At 40.6% G+C, this 17,343-nt stretch overlaps 1 protein-coding gene across 2 annotated transcripts; it reads right to left on the bottom strand.

Moving 5' to 3' along the window:
* Positions 1-1,279: 1,279 nt before the first annotated feature.
* Positions 1,280-17,327, bottom strand: SLC18B1 (solute carrier family 18, subfamily B, member 1). Of its 2 annotated transcripts, XM_010079626.1 has the most exons (14): positions 17,281-17,327; positions 16,867-17,006; positions 15,660-15,755; positions 13,880-13,953; positions 12,972-13,119; positions 11,393-11,549; positions 10,002-10,138; positions 8,164-8,265; positions 7,102-7,193; positions 5,899-5,994; positions 5,025-5,099; positions 3,487-3,580; positions 3,343-3,389; positions 1,280-1,839 (listed from the first exon to the last, which is right to left on the bottom strand). In XM_010079626.1, the coding sequence occupies exons 1-14, from the start codon at positions 17,324-17,326 to the stop codon at positions 1,767-1,769; spliced, it is 1,377 nt and encodes a 458-aa protein (XP_010077928.1). In that variant the 5' UTR covers position 17,327; the 3' UTR covers positions 1,280-1,766. The 2 variants fall into 2 exon arrangements, with proteins under 2 accessions (XP_010077928.1, XP_010077929.1); XM_010079627.1 differs by lacking the exon at positions 17,281-17,327 and having other exon boundaries at positions 1,767-1,833; positions 16,867-17,002.
* Positions 17,328-17,343: the final 16 nt, after the last annotated feature.

Raw genomic sequence — 17,343 nt, forward strand, 5'->3', positions numbered from 1 at the left:
AGTTAGTTCAGTCGTAACAGAGAAGCAGCAATACGTTTCATTGATAGAAAACAGCGAGTTCTCAAAGTTTAAAGGTTAATGTGATAGTGATTTAGCAGGATTTGATGGCAAAGTACACTTGATTAATCATTTACTGCATATACGACAGGGTCAGACAAAACTGTCAGGGAGACCCTCGTGTTTAGACATGAGGTTCAGAGTGACCCCCTTGCTCTCTGAACTCCTTCTCAGAGAGGAGTCTAGGTGCTGCTGGATTCAATCCTAGCCCCAGACTGGGTCAACGGTTTATGTCTAAAGGATTATACACGTGCAATCAATCCTTTCTATCACTTCACTAAGATTTCACAGTTTAGCATGCTATTAGTCACTTACCAAGAATCTGTCGTGGCAAGGAATATCTCACCCTTGAGGAGTAACCTCGAGAGGCGTCCCCACTCAAGGGGAGATCCTGGCATGCAGCCCCCTGCCCTGCAGGAGAGCTCAACGGGCCCTGGGCTGTCCACTATTTATGGAGTAAGATGATTGACTTATATTTGCATACTAGCCATATTTTTGTTAGTACAATGTCAAGTAGCCTTCAGGTGTTTGAGCAAGATGCACAAGATAACCCTTGGCTATTGTGGTGTTGTCTGTCTCTCCCCTGAATCTACTCAGAGCTGGATGCAGCAGCCATCACAACCAGACGCATCCCTTACAGTCACCACTGATGGTTACTGCTTGAACAGGGTTACAGGAGAAAAGGGTCAGGTTGTGGATGGGGGGAAGCACACCATCATACCCTTCTAGGACCCAGTTCCGGGGTCAAGGACAAATTAAGATTGTTGCTACAAGCGAGGTCGAGAAGTCTACTGTGAGTTTGCTAGGCATGCCCTTGTCTCAGTCTCTCTTGCCTTTTTTGACGAGCATCTGGAGGAGGGGAGAAGATTTTTTTCCCCCTATTGGTGGAAAATAGTAGGCCTTGACTTTTGACAGATTTACTGTAACAGAGGTAATTAGTACAAACATTCCAACTGGCATTCATTAGTAAAATAGACCTCACACACATCAAGCTGAGTCTTCATATATAATACATACACACAGACCCATGTACGTTTATGTATACACACACGATGCAAAGTCTCCTTCAACACTGAAGATCAGTTAGCTCTGTGTAGAGACACTAAGGCTTCTTTTCATTATCTTTGCCTCCCATTTTCAGGCACTTTCAAGATTATACAAGTGTTGGTGGACACAAAGTCTTTTAGACTCTTGTTGTCCAAGAAAATTCACAAAACTTAGGAAAAATGTTGCTTTATTGACAACAATATTGTGCTTCAATGCTTTGTCATTTCAAATTCTGTTTCAACATTTTACATTATCCGTTAAAGTACTACACGAAAGCAAACTTTCTTTAAAAAAATACAGAAAATCATGGTAGTAAAATAGTAGCTTTACCCACAAATAATGCACACCAGGCTCAAGTATAGAAACTAGACATTTGAAAACCCTCTTCACACAGGGTGGTGCACTGTATATGAAATGCAATTAAACAGGCTGACATCTGAGGGTTACTCATCACTTCAGCCAATCCTCATGAGGACTTCCAAAAGAAAGGCAGTCAGTGTTCAGTGTTTCAAAACTGTCATGCAGCTACAACTAAACCACAACTGGTTGTCCACTAAGGGATTATGTATCCCAGCTCCAGAATAATGAAGCACTGTTAAGTCCACTCATCTCAACACTAGGTTAAACCACAATAGTAAACAAAGAATTGAAAGTATGTCTGGCTATGTTTCACTGCTCATCAGATGAGTTCTTTCTTCATTATTACCAGAAGAATTTTGCAGGCTGGAACTGGAACTGTTTGCACAAGGAAAAGAACAGAAGGGAAGAAGCAGGTTTAATATTCTCTAGATACTTCTATGCAATACTAACATTACAGCAAAAAAGCCACACATTACATGGAAAGAACTACATGGATCACTGGAATTCATTCCCCACCATTGCACAGAACCACGTACTATTACTTTCACACCTATAATTTCACAGAATCACAGAATGGTTCGGGTTGGAAGGGACTTTAATGGTTATGTAGACCGATCCCCCTGCAATGAGCAGGGACATCTTCAACTAGATCAGGTTGCTCAGAGCCACGTACAACCTGACCTTGAATGTTTCCAGGGATGGGGCATCTTCCACCTCTCTGGGCAACCTGTTTCAGTGTTTCACCACCCTCATAATAAAAAATTTCTTCCTCCTATCTAGTCTGAATCTACCCTCTTTTTGTTTAAAAACCTTACCCCTTGTCTTATTACAACAGGCCCTGCTAAAAAGTTTGTACTCATCCTTCTCATAAGCCCCCTTTAAGCACTGAAAGGCTGCTACAAGGTCTCCCCAGAGCCTTCTCTTCTCCAGGCTGAACAACCCCAACTCTCTCTGCCTGCCCTCATATGGGAGGTGCTCCAGCCCTCTGATCACTTTTGCAACCCTCCTCTGGACCTGCTTCAACAGGTCCATGTCTTTTTTGTGCTGAGGACTACAGAGCTGGATGCAGGACTCCAAGTGGAGTCTCACCAGAGTGGAGTAGAGGGGCAGAATCACGTCCTTCACCCTGATGACCATGCTTTTTTTTCATGCAGCCCAGGATATGGTTGGCTTTCTGGGCTGCAAGAGCACATTGACAGCTCATGTCCAGCTTTTAATTCACCAGTACCCCCAAGTTCTTCTCCACAAGGCTGCTCTCATTCCCGTCATCTCCCAGACTGTACCGATACTGGGGGTTACCCCAACTCAGGTGCAGGACCTTGCACTTGGCCTTGTTGAACATCATGAGGTTCACATGGGCCCACTTCTCGAGCTTGTCTACCTCCTTCTGAATAGCATCCCATCTCTCAGGTGTGTTAACTGCACCACTCAGCTTGGTGTCATCTGCAAATTTGCTGAGGGTGCACTCAATCCACTGTCTATGTCATTGCTGAAGATATTAAACAGTAGTAGTCCCAATATGGACCCCTGAGGGACACCACTCATCACTGATGTCCGTCTGGACATTGAGCCATTGACCACTACTCTCTGGATGTGACTGTCCAGCCAATTCCAGCTCGCAGTTCCTGGAGGAATGATCAGTAGGGTTTGCTCAGTAATGCCACAGACTTGTTGCTTGTATAGAACAGGCATTGCCTGGCTTAGGCCTCTGTTTAAGTCAGTAGGGATTTAGGAAAGCATACAAAGTATTTAAGCAATATTTTTACTGCTCATCTTGTCATTCATTATCAGGTTGTTAGTGAGGAAAAAATGGAAGCACAGCTTCCCACCATTTGCTTCATATGGCTGCAGGCAAAATAAAAAGATATCTCAGCGTACCTTCTCCTTGTTGCTTCAGTGATATAGAATATTCCAGTTGCAAGACCCTTTGAGGAAACAGTAAGTTACAATTTTAATAATAACTTTATGCAATAGCTCACAATTACAATAGGTATAAGAAGCAAAAAGTATGTAACTACTTACGGTTAACAGTGCCCATACTCCTTGGATGGCTGAGGCCCATTCAAAACCCAGCTTTTCATTTAGAAAGCCTCCTAGTGTGGGACCTGCAAATGCCCTGCAACAAATCAAAATGAGGTATTGGCATCCCAAACAAAAAAGATAACATATCATATTCTCAGAGAACTTTTAAATTGTGTTTGATGGCCTCCCTCTATTGATTCTCTCTCCTTTGTCAACAAAGAGATTGTCTTCCACAAACCTAACTTTCCTATAATCCACAGTAAGTATTAATTCTTTATTTGCCATGGCCCCAATAAACCTGTCTAGTTACCTCCTCAGCTGCAAATAGGATCCACATTGGAAAGCTGAATGCACTCTTTTCTGTATCTGGAATAGCTTAGGGGCCCCGTTAAGGACCATGTTCTAACAGAGCATCTACACAGATCATTTCTACCATATAAGAAATTTAAACTCTCATCCCTCAAAATGTAAACCTTCCAAACTTCAAGACAAAAGACTGACAGATATAGTGTGTGACACGGTCACTGCAAGGTTGAGCTGTAGGTAACTGCCCTGCACCTTCGTGCCTGTCTAATAATGCCATGAAAGGTTATGCAGCTGCTGTCACTTTATGAAAGGTCTTACGTGATATGGTCTCTTGCAACACAAAGGGACAAAACTGTGTAAAACTAGCAAGGCTTCCTTGAAGCAAGTCACATAACAAAACCATGTTTGATAGCAGCATAAAAATGGGGTTTGGTTAACTTTATACTAGCTGTATCTATACTGAACCCTAGGTCAAATAAACAGGACAGCTAGAACTTCAGTTAGCTTGGAAAAAATGGTGCAAATTTGTACCAGTGAAACCCACCTGCAGCCACAGAGGACTACAAGAGCAGATTAAAAAAGCCCTGGAAACGGCTGTCAATAGGGACACTCTGTCACTTCCCACTGAGTGACAACTCTAAGGGTCACTCTGCTAGTAGCACCTTTCCCTCATTTCTGTGATGACCACTGGGTAATACACACTGACCCACTCCGCCAAGCTAAGGAAACACATACCTTAAGTAATGGCTGTGGCCAAAAGAGAATATTCTAACCTAAGCTATCCCAGATAAAAGGAGGAAATACGGAAAGTGAAAAAGGGGGAACAGAATTAATTAGTCAGGAGCAGATACCTTCTAGCTTGCTCCATGTGGGTGCACTTAGCTTTGTAAAAAATTAGCATCCACCGCTCTGTATATTAAGCTTTAGATATCTCAGTGACAACAAAAATGACCACACAGAAGTGCAAGATAACATCCACTTAATCACTGCAGCTTTTTGATATGCAGGGCAATACATTTCAAGGAAGACAAGTTCAGAGTACATTCCCTTTGTTGTGCAAAAAGCTTTGTTTTAACATGTCCAGCAGACACTTTAGCAAGAACCTTTTGAATCAAGGTCAACACAATGACTATGATGCAAGACTTCTGTCTGTAATGCAGCAGGTTTTCGCATGGCAATAGCATAGAACAACTGAACTCTCCTAGCTTACAAAAAGGTGACTGTATACCTACCCAAGGGACCACATCGCATTGAAGAGCCCAGATACCAATCCCAGCAGACTCAGACCTTCTTCAAATCCATTCTCGCTGCAGAGAGACAGATCAGTTAGAGTAGTTCAATACACTACTGTGTCTCAGTATGTAGCCTTCCTCTATAAAGTTTTTTCCCCTCCTTTTAATTTACAAACACCACAAATAGTTAACAAGCAAAAGTGTACAGTGGGATCACATCTGTTTACCCAGTACTTTCTTCTTTGCTACCTCTCTGGAGGATTGCAGTGCTACTTCTCATCTCTGATGTCTTCCGAATGAGATTTCTAACATCACACCATTGTTCACTCCCTGTGGTTCATATGGCAAGTGTAAAACAGTGACAGGCTGCTTGTAAGAAGGAAAGACCTTGTTCCAAGAGGAACATGCTATTAAGAGTAAATCAAGACCTTCTAGGTCATTACTGCCAAGTCACATCACAGACCTTGTACTTTGAGCAAGTATGACCCCTGCAGGTGCAGCTGCTAAAGCCAATGCAGTCTGACAATCCAGTGAAAACTGTTTGCTATTAATTGTCTTCAGAAGCTGAAATAAATCCTATGTACATGAAACCACACACAGGTTGCCCCATGCTACAAGACCCCAAGTCTGATGGACTCCAGCGTGGTCATAATACTGAGGTACACATTTACAAAATCATATTTGGAGTATAATGAATGGGGTGTTCAGTTAGAAAAAAATAAGACAAAAGAGTAGTTAAAGAATTTAAGTGTTCCTTGCTGCCTTTGTCTCAAAAAGGAGGAAAAAAAAACTCCACTTCATAGTCACCCCTGAAAATTAGTTGCAGTTTCCTACTGTCAGTAACATGAAAGACGTATAGGACTGAATTACTTACTATGCACAGTGCAGTATCTCTGGAAACACTGGGATAGCACTCATGCCAATGGAAAAGCCAATCAAAACCAGCACTAGCACAAACATCCACAGCTGACTGAAAAAGAGGCATTTAAAAGAAGTTAGCTGCTGCACACTCTTTTCAAGTAAGGACCCCATTTGACTGAAGGCTGTTCTGTCAGCTTTCCATGACTGACCAGAAAACTAGGTTTGTTGAAGCCAAAAAGAACTCTACTTTTATTGAACACTAAGACTTGAAAATACAGTTCTATGCTTAAAAAAAAAAAGACTTCGTAAATGAGCACATAAAGAGGTACAGAGATGTGCTTAACTCAGCAATACATATGTCCAAGCTCCAGACTTGGTTTGTTGCACAACTGAAGTATTTGCAGCTAAAATTTTGTAGCCTAATACATTATACCCAAATAGACTTAGCTAAAGAAAAGAAGGTTGAAGATTTTACTGATTTCTCTTTCTCACCAGCTCAAATGTATGACCTCCTCAGTTTCAAGTGTATGATCTTTAAAAACTAGAAATCTAGGAGGAAAGAGTTGACTAATTCTGCACATTAGCAAGCCTACCATCATCTTGAACAGAGGATATAACCTAGGACAAAAGGAGTGTACACCTGTTTTGTAAATGTCACAGTGTGTTTTGTTGTGAAATAACTTGAGAGACGGCAATGCAGTGTTTAGGTGCAACAGCCATTGTCTTCACTTAGCTAGCTGAAAACAAAGCTATAATCTGGCATTTTCCTCAGTAAGATCTACACAGAGAGAAGAAAAATCAATGCTGCTGCACAGCCATGCAAATAAAACCCATAGTTAAGAAACACTGATGAAACAGAGAAAATTGAAAAATAAGACAGAAAGAGAACTTTGTTTTGCTGCACTGGAAACGTCACAGAATTGGGAGGAAAGAAAAATAAAAAGCAGCTTTCTTCTCACCACGCACTTTAAACATGAGCAAACACAGGAACAGCAAAAAGCAAAGGAAAAGGATCTATTTTAAGAAGCTGTAAAATCTCAATTTTCAGAAGCTTCCACTGCTTTACATTCATAGTCTCATATTAGAAGTTAAGAAAACTCAGTTTCATGGTCAGAGGTGCTAATTATAGACTCGTGGACATACATGACTATGGTAATAATAGCTAGCACAAACACATCACATAAGGGAACAGGTTCAAGAAGAGGCGGCTGTGTACCTTTCAATGTGCAGTACAGGAGCAGGTCCTAACATGAAAAAGCACAGTGCTGTCATTAAGCCTCCAGATACCAGAAACCACTTCCTGAGGTACTGTGAAAGAAAAGGAAGAGGTATGCAATTTAAATACGTAAATTTGTAATGCAACTGTTTTGTCTTTCCTAATACCCCTCTTCTAAATCTTTGACTCCTGAAAACTACTACTCCTGTAGAGACCATCATTACACAAAAAGTGGGAATTCACAATTTCTCTGCCAGTCCTGAACACCATCAAGAAACACTGAATTCATGTTTCCTCACCACCAATGCAATCGCTGGCAGCAGCTGCTTAATACAGAGGCTGCTTCAGGATACTGAGTAACAGTGCTTCTCTGTTAGAGAAGTATTTTCGGTCTTGCTCTTCCTTAGTATAAGAAATACCATATAGTATCACAGGTAATTCTCATGTTCAAAGACCATCATTAGTTTGTGTTGTGAAAAAAACCCAGTGTCAGGTTCTGTCTTTCATGCACAGCATTCAAAGTGTAGGTTTCCTTGATCAATTAGCAGTGGCTGTCAACCAGGCAGTTTTAGGTGTATCACTGTCAAAGTCTCTTTCTATGGCGCAGTTAAGAACTAGAAAACTGGAGTCAATTGGCATGCTGATCTAATTCAGATATTACACTTTTTAAGAGAGAAAGTCAATACAGTTAAACAGAACATCTTTACTCCTCAAAAGATGAAAAATTAGGTGTGGTCAAAAGCATGGATAACTGGGACATGTTTTTCCCACTCTCCATTCCATATGGGCTGGAAATAGATTGTGCTTAGTCTCCCAGAAAAGCACAACACATTCCAACTACAGGATACTTGTCTGCCAGCCTTTACTATCTTGGACATTGCCTGGACCTTGCAAAAGAGACCTTGAGGTTGGCAGTATTCAGCGCACATGCAAGGTCCTGAAAGACAGATCCCTTTACAGGACCAAGCCTACATCATCGCTTCAATATGGGAAGTCCTCCAGTTTTAACTAAATGCACAGAGTGCTTTACTAACCCTGAACAAACAGCAGGATAGTACTCACTGGCAGTTTGTCACTTAGGAGTCCTAGGAGGGGAGAAGACAGGGAGTACGAGAGTGCCAACCCGAGGAATACCAAGCCCACATAACCAGCGGGGAGTCTGAACTATGGAAAGAAGACAAATAAAACCAAAAACACTCCATGAAACCATATATGCTACATTCATTAAAGGACAACCCAATAATTATATTTTAGGTCAAAATACTGAAAAGCATTATTTTAAGCATATTACTGACACCATATCGAGGTTTTTCAAGTATTTGAAGTCATCAGCAGAGCTCCAGTTTCCTTTCTCTTCCATTTCTAAGCATGGAGTGAAAACACCTGACACAACTGTATTCAGATAAAGCCTATATAATCTCAGGAGGAAACACTATGCTATGTCCCTAGACCAGCACACTGGATTCTTACATTAGTATCTGGCACATTTGAAACAGACACTTCAGACATGGAAATTTAGATGGATTTAGCCTTTACATCTCCAATCTTCAGTTTTATTTCCACTTAGAAAAGCATAAATACTGTAGTAATCCAATGCTAATCAGTGCATCTTAAAAGTAAGTAGTGCTATAAAACACAACTGGCTTTTCAAGCAAAGTAGGATTTTTATGAGAATCATAGAATCATAGAAAGGTTAGGGTTGGAAGGGACCTTGAAGATCATCTAGTTCCAACCCCCCTGCCGTGGGCAGGGAGAGAAGTTAAGAGGCTTTCTGCAAACACCCTAAGGTGTATACATTCCTAATGCAGAGTCACATTGCTTTATTGAAGCAAAATATGTAATGAACAAAAAACATACTAGTCTCTCAGATTAGTGTCTTTAACTACCAGTTAGAAGGTATTCCAAGATGTTTCATGTGGTATGGACTACATGAAGATTCACTATTTCCTTGCCATATGCAAGCACATGATAATAACAACTCTAATGCAGCGGCTAGAACACCTGCCAAGAAGGCTACAGCCCTTTTACAGCAAGTGTCTGTTAGCACAGAGCAGAGGGAAAGCAGAAAAGCCACACCAGTGTGCAATATTCTACAGTGGAATAATTACAGATCCCTCCTGTGTGGTGGAAGATGTACATTCACATCTCCATGGATGGAAGAGGTTAGCACCAAGTCTCCTCCACCCTGGCTGAGTGCTCAACCTACTGGACTAGACAGACAAAAAGGAGGAGCACAATACCCTATGAAATGCTATTTTTTCCTTGGAAAAAAATTAATAAAAAAACCACTCAAAAAGCACTGCTTAATTTCATACAAGAACAGAGCCTTAAACTGTTTATTTTAAATTCATTACCTTAAGCACCATGCAGAAAATAAATAAACAAAATTAAGTAGAAAACAAATAAATAAATATTAAAATAAATCAGCAACCAGTTTAATTTTGGCATTGCTGTAAGAGAAGGCAGAGCTGTGACATCATGTCCTCAAAAACACATGTCCATATCAAGAGATGCAACACTGACAGTGACTGTTGCAGTTTTACAGAATTTGCTTTCAGAAAGGAGGAAAAAGTCACTCATTTATAAAACCAGCTGCTATGTCCTGTTCAGAGAAGGTACCCTGCAGCTGAAAGCCAATTAAGTGGAAAAAGGACATTTTTAAAGGTCTTACATTTCCTTATTCTCAAAGTTACTGAGACCCAGCGGCAACAGATGGTGTCAATGGAAACTGTGATTTGTCAGTACAGTGGAAATCAAATTATCTGGAAATCATATTTTTAACAGTTAATTAAAGCAGAATAGTTGGATAACAATTTTGTTTAGGATATTTAAACCACATTTATAACCAGTTATTTACTATTTAGCAAGTCAAGACTTCCCTGCAAGTTAAAAGAACTTACCTTCTTCAGGATAAATAGAGACATTGTGGGATCCAAAAAGCCCAAGCATGCACTTAGAGAAAATATAGTAAGACAGAGTAGTAAGACTTTCGGCAGAAGAATGAGCTTCCAAAAGGATTCCTTGCTAGGGGTTGAATCTGTTTCAAGAGAAAAGGGGGGCAAGCTGCATTATTTTTAGCAGCATAAGCTCATGATTGATCTTCTTGCTTTAGAAAAAGTATTTCCCTTTTTCTAGTCCTATTATTCTTGTTATCTAACAAATGAAAGTCAGTAGTAGACTTATGAACCATACTATTTTTATATTTAAAAAACCAAATTTGATAGGTGAATAAAAGAAGAAAAGTACACAGTTTAGATTCCAACATTGCATATCCTCAACTTGAGAAGAACAAAATCACGTACTATTCTCAATTATGTGAAAATACAGTTACTTCTCTGCTAGCACTTATACAATGAAAATCTCATGGATACGTCTCAACTCAAAACAATAAGCACACATGCACAAACAGAGAAACATGCTTTGAAAGTAGAATAAAAAGTTGTGGATGTCCCATTCCCAGAGGTGTTCAAGGCCAGGCTGGATGAGGCTTTGAGCAACCTGGTCTAGTGGGAGGTGTCCCTGCCCGTAGCAGGGGGGTTGGAACTAGATGATCTCTAAGGTGCCTTCCAACCCAAACCATTCTATGATTCTATATATGAAGATATTCTCCAAGGTTTTCATATTTAAGAGGAAAAAATACTCAAAAAAAATGTATTTTAAGGTTATTAGTGTTAATTCTAGAAGAGAATAACAGAACTGTAACACTGTAATTATGATCTTGTGTAAAGACTTAAGTTAACTTTATGTCCAAGCAGGACCATCTAAAATTTAATCAAATTTATATGACATCCAGCATAAACCTCTCATTTATTAACTTTAACATTCTTTTATGTTAATCAGATCCTGCACCATTCAGTACAAATAAACCCTTTTTGTTCTCCCTGTAATTCTGTTTTTTTTCCCTTCTGTTACGCCTCAAACATGTCAAATACTCTTGTTTTAGGCAAAACCTATCTCCAGCTTTTCTTGAACTAGCTGCAATGACAAGCTGATACAACGATCTTTTACAAGCCCAGAAGCTAAAGAGAAAAGAAAACAAAAATTTATCTCAGTTCACTTCCACACAGAGTGCTTAGTGTTTGCAGGGATGGACATGAGGCATTGGATTAATTCCAGACCATCTGCATGCATTTTAGTTCGCACTAAAACATGGGTCTGATCAAGATCACAAGTTAATTCAGCTGGAGCTTTGCCTTCTGAATTGTATCAGACTTCAGAAACTGACATTTTTCTAAAACACAGTTAAAACATGAGAAATTAAGGTGAGTGAAGGAGACAGGAAGGTGCTTACCATATTTTGGTAATAGGCACACATTCACAGGCACCAAGACCAACACTATGCATCCCACTACAATGAAAGGGACCTCGTAACCAAATGATTGATACAAAAAGCCACCTAAAGGCGGGCCCAGAACCAGTCCAAGTCCTGTAAAAATTTCAAGGCTGCCCTAAAGGATGAAAAAGAAAGCAAGCAAAAAAAAAAGAATGCTGAGAAGCTCTAGCGTAACAACAAAAATAATCAATATTTTCTGAGGAGCAGCACAACATAGGCTAGTGAAAAGAAAAAGGCACTGCATCACTAAGGGGGATAATGGCTAGTAGAGACCTTCACAAAGTGGGATAGCAAAAGGAATTTTACAGTTGTCCGTGTGACAGCAATCACCTCCTTTGCTTCACTACAGGGAACCACCTGCAGCGTTAGCCACTCTGCTGTCACCTAACACATCCCAGACCCGAGGAAAGACAAATGCTCCACTGATCGAAAGCATCTGTAGGACAACTCGGGATGGAATTATTATCTCTCCTACCTGCAGCTACACTCCAGCCTGAGGGGGAGGGCCCAAACAAGCCTACTTGGATGGGTCATTATCTTGTGGGATGAAGTACATGTGCCAAGTTAAAGCTTTCTCTCAATAACCAACTGTTTGGATTCACTGACTAGGGGTAGGAAATAACAGTGAAATTGCAATGGGGACAACTCATATTATTTTGGCTATAATTTAAGAATCTGGCATCTTTTATAAGATACTAATTTTCAAATGGACAATAACACTTAAATCTTATGTTACAAGACCACAGTCACCGCTGTCAACATCTGCCTCGACACTTGACTAATCAGTGCTTAGACCACCCCTGTTTAACAAGTAACAGCTGGTGGTAGTAACTGCTTAGACCCAAAGTTTTGCTAACTTCTGGGGCCCAGAAAGATACTATAGAGATCCATCCTCACCTTTAATTTTACTGATACAAGTCAGAATAGCCTAATGGCCCAAGAGTGGGCAGTCAGCAATAGCCAAGTTCTTTACCCTAGGTTGTTCTAGGGTTCCAGCCTTTTCCTTTTCTAGTTAAGGAAATTTCTCTAGTTGAAATGAATCATTAATGACCAGAAGTAGTGCTCTCCAGATTCCAAGAAGTTCTAGCTCTCCTCTTCTCATACATCACATGAAACCAAAATTGTTCACAGTTTTGTGTCTTTCAGTCATTTAGACCAACACTATTTGAATGAATTAATAAAATGTCTTTAGTCAATCCACATGTATTCTTACCATCCATGTAGAAGTAGTCACTAAAAGCTGTATTAGTATTTCAATAGTCTGATTTCAACTGAACAGATAACTACTGCTATCAATGCTCAGCTGTCTTCAAAACATAAGCAACTAATACATACTGCTTGATTTCTATCTAATTGAAGTTAGGCAAAGGTCTACACTTGTTCTAGGACTGTGGTTCTAGACTACAAACAAACATTACATGATGATTTAAAACACGCCTGCACATGAGACAAGATATTCTCCTCCTGGTTTTAGACTGCCTACTGGCAATTTATCATATTGTGGGTACTCAGCTGTAACACCGGTTTTTGCACTTACCAGGACAGTAGCTATATTATTGGGAAATGCCTTTGCAAGGATTGAAAACGATGCTGTCATTGCTGCTGCAAAACCTACTGCATCCATTGCTCTTACTAAAAAGCACAAACTGATGAACACTGGTCCACTCGGCACCTTGTCCAGCATTCTGAAAAAAAAACGCTACACTGAGATCTCTCTGGATAAAACAAGTCATCTACTAAAGGCCCTGGAGCATCATTTCTTACTCATTAAAGGACACAGTTATGAGACACTCAATGTTTTCTATTGACACATCTTTTTGAATCACCTTAGTGAAGTCATTCAAACTCTACCACACTGCTTCTGGCAGCTTTCTCCTTTTCCCCCTTTCTTTGGTGGTGAAAAAAGCATGAAAAACCTCACCTGTGAAAAACTCCAATGCCATCTTCTGCTGTATTTCATAGCTTTTCCAAGCAACTGTGTAAGGAGACTGACGCAATGAGCTACAACTACCTAATAAGAGCTTCCTTCATGGTTAATAAAATTTTTTATTTTATTGTGTGGCTTAGTCTCTCTGCCTGCCAGGTAAAGTTTCTCATTTGTACTCAGGATTTTTAAGAAAAGAATAATTAAACCATTATGCATAAATAGTTCTCTTATTGCTGCACTTTGACAGACATCTTGCTGTTTATCAACTATGGTAGTTATTTAAATATGTAGAATGCTCCTCCTTTGCTTTCAAAGTACTAAACAGGCTTTGAGACGTACTGAAAGGGAGAAGTGTTCATTCTGCTGTACAAGGGATAGATAAGTAAAGATGAAAAAAGTTAGGTGACCTAACCAACACCCAAAAGATACCCAAGAGTCTCCAGTTTTGTTTTGTGTCCATCTTTTCATATGTATGAAAATGATTAGAAAACAAACACAACAAAACCAAAATTACTCACCCAAACAGAATGGTCACACATCCTGAAATAAACATCCCTGCAACAAACATGAATTTTGCTCCAATATGCGTAAGCTGTAAATTAAATACCATTTTTACATGTTATTATTTCAAGCAGGGACCAAAAATCTTTCAAAGTTACTGTTAAGAAATCAAAACATTATGGACACTTTAAAGCATATGTAAGTAAAAGATCTGGAGACACTGTTCCTGACGGTGTGCCTTCATGCAACACTGAACCTAAAAATATTCTAAACAGTTAAGTGACTTAACCCAGTTTTCAGAACAGTAAGACAATGGTGCAGTTAACTATTTCACAGCAGTGTGCTGCAGCTTCTTCAGAGAAGCAGCTTACAGCAGCATGCTTCATTATAAACAAATTGAAAGTTTGTTTCCCCCTCCACCACTGTCAGTGATGCCAAGTCAGCAATACTTGACACATATATGGCTCAGGAGAGTCAATGGAAGCTAATTTTAAAGCAAATTTATCACAACCTTTAATAGCACAACTGGCATAGGAAGCACACTAGCTTCAGGCTTCCCCACTCATTACCAGGGAAAGGTCCCCACCTCCCTTCATTCTAGACTCCATCATGAGGGTGAAGGACAACGAGGGATGCTGTAAAGCTAATTCAATCCCATAACAAAGGCCATCTGAGCTTCTAATTCCATGCTGTAATTAGTTATTCCCCTAAAGACAGCAGGTATTTCAGACTCTTTTCTTGTCCAGGCCTGGACACAGTCCCTGTGTTTCAGCCATCATTACTAAAGCCCATATTCTGCTGAGTTTCACTGAAACCCTCAGGATTTCTGACTGGATTGCTGGACCGTCCACCTCAATTGGTGTTCACTTCACCTCTCTGCAGTGAGGATTGCACACTCACTCTCTCTCTCCCCCCCGCCCCCACACACAAAGTACTCGGTGAGAGCTGTGCCATAGCTGAGTGTCTCCACAGGCACCGGGACTGGACTTACCAATGGCACTTGTGTGACACCTTGATGAGCCACCTCACCACCAGAGAAAATCATTCACCACAGGGTCAGCAAAGAGACTGCCCAGCCAAAGAGAAGACTGTGAAACTGCAGCAGCCCCACTTAAGGTATGATCCTGAGCAATCCTAGCAAAAAACGCACAGGCAGTGGTGCTCCAGCATACAAACAAACAAATTGTTATAGAATTTATTTTTAATTTCTCCAGCACTAGAAAAATCCTGGATCTGTGGGAAAACTGAAGTTGCAAGAACTGCTGGACACATTTATCTCATATTGCTGTATAATGAAGTGGAAGGGGAAACAGAGTCAAGCAGCAGAGAGTCATAATAGGCGGAAATGTTAAGAAAAAGACAACATACCAGAAAAGAAGAAGGGGTGTAGCTAACTAAAGAAAACCAAACCAAAACACCTTAAGAACATTGCCAAAGGCAAAAAGAATATGTAAGCGCAATAAATAAAATGGGGGTAGGGGGAAAGGAGGCAATAGGGAGGAGAATTGATCAGCAGATTACTCTGAAGCAAACAGAACAGTTAACCAGAGAAACAGCTTAAACAGCTACATGTCCACCACCCTATGCTACTCTCAACAGCTGCAGAAGAATAATTTTTAAATTTTACTGGCAAGACTTAGATCAGATTCAGACTGACTGGCTAGGCTCCAGTTACTCCAGACGCAAACCAGCAGGAGTGCTACTGAAGAGGCATTGCTTTTCCCAGCCTTAGAGAACTGTCTTCATGTACCAACCTGTGTCATCACAGAAATAAGTTACAGCTTCAATTATACTTACATAATTTCCCAAGATTAAAGCAGTCAAGAAATTGACCAAAGCAAAACATCCAAAAATCAGGCCAACAACAGTGTTACTGGTGCCTTTTTTTTCTGCCTGTAAAAAGGATCACAACTGTGTAAAGATGGAGGCAAATTTTTGAGGTGAATAACATTAGTGCCTTGTACATTTTTTTTTTTAAATTCCCTATTAGTGCAGTTACAAAGCAATTTCCTTCCTCAAAGGCAGTAGGGGCTCATAAGGTAACAATACAGCAATTTAAAAACACGTTGCGCTTCTACTTAAACTACATGTAATCAAGGAAAAGCCACAGCCATTCCTCAATGAACAGAAACACTCTGCTGCCTGCTTAACTACTGAACAGGTGACCAACCTTTATACTAAAGTAGCTTTAACTCATGTGCAACAGAGCAACCTACAAAGGTCCCTTGTACGGTGAGAGGGCAGTGAACAGAGATACCCATTATCTCCGCTGTGTCATGCCTCCCTACAACAAGCACCAGGCAAATTTTTGACGTATGCAACCAGAAAAATACATTTCCTTGGGTACAAGCAGTACCTTGGAACATTCACAGAAAAAATAATCTTAACATTTCTTTGTTAATAGTTGGAAACAAACAACTTGGTCATGAGAGAAATTAAATTCCTCTGCAAAGGCACCATGACTTATTTTTTTCCATCTTGTATTTAAGCACTGAGTTCACTCAAAACAAGGAGACGTTATTTTTTTCCCTTCCAGTTTCTAGGTCAGGAAGTTTACCACTGTGAATGATGGCCCATCATGAGTTAAGAGCAAGGGAGCTATAAATAAAAAGTCATTAAGTGTCTAAGGCACTGAAACACAAGCCAGGACACGGACAGAGTTTAAATCTCAGCCCTACTACCAAACCACTATGCAACACTGGGCAAAAAATTATTTCACTTCTCAAATAATCCATTTCAATTTCTATCTCCTATCATTAGTTTTCTGTCTCCTCTGCAGCCACAGGGAAGATGAAGTTAGTCTGTGGACAGGATCCAGGTCACTATCACACACACTCTAATCTATTTTACCCAGCATCAGCCTATCACTATGAATTCCCACAAATGGAAAGTCTAACTCAAGAGTTTACAGACAGCCATGAAGGTCCCAGGTCCTCAAGATCCTTTTAAAAGTTTCAACATGCAAAAAATAACCTAAAGAGTAGCTAAATGAATTGTTTTTTACCTCTGAAGGGAAAAAGGGTCCCAGGATGGAGTAGCATATCATTGAACTGAAGTTTATAGAAGCTGTGGCAGCCATTGTAAATAACTGTTTTCTGGTAAGACCTTGCGATTCCTCACCAAGTGCTTCTGGCATGCCATCTTCTTACAATATGAAAGAAAAAAGTAATGCAAACTGATAAGACAGAATTACAAGTTGCAAATCAGGTTTGCAAATTAAAATCCACACGACACTTCTACCCTCCCTGCTCCGGGGAATTCAGCGAAGCAGCGCTACTTTTCTTCCCCACCCAGGACAGCAGCCTTCACCGCAAAGGCAGCACCGCTGCCCCCCAGCCCAGCAACCCCACACCCAGGCAGACCCCCCCTCCCCTTCCCGCTCACAGGCGGAGAAACGCGTCCCCCCGCCGCCTCCCACCTGGGGTTCGCTCGCTCCCGGCGCCGTCCGCCGCCCGGCTGCCCATGGGGAAGGACCTCCGCG

Source organism: Pterocles gutturalis, unplaced genomic scaffold (genome assembly GCF_000699245.1).
Source record: "Pterocles gutturalis isolate BGI_N339 unplaced genomic scaffold, ASM69924v1 scaffold14484, whole genome shotgun sequence".
NCBI lineage: Eukaryota > Metazoa > Chordata > Aves > Pterocliformes > Pteroclidae > Pterocles > Pterocles gutturalis.

Bases quoted from the DNA above. Each gene is read 5' to 3' on its own strand.
- SLC18B1 (XM_010079626.1), bottom strand. From the start codon at position 17,326: ATGGGCAGCCGGGCGGCGGACGGCGCCGGGAGCGAGCGAACCCCAG. The intron at 17,007-17,280 runs GTGGGAGGCGGC...TCATATTGTAAG, and splicing joins CGGGAGCGAGCGAACCCCAG to AAGATGGCATGCCAGAAGCA. The intron at 5,995-7,101 runs GTACACAGCCGC...CCTCTTTTTCAG, and splicing joins CCTGTACTGCACATTGAAAG to TCAGCTGTGGATGTTTGTGC.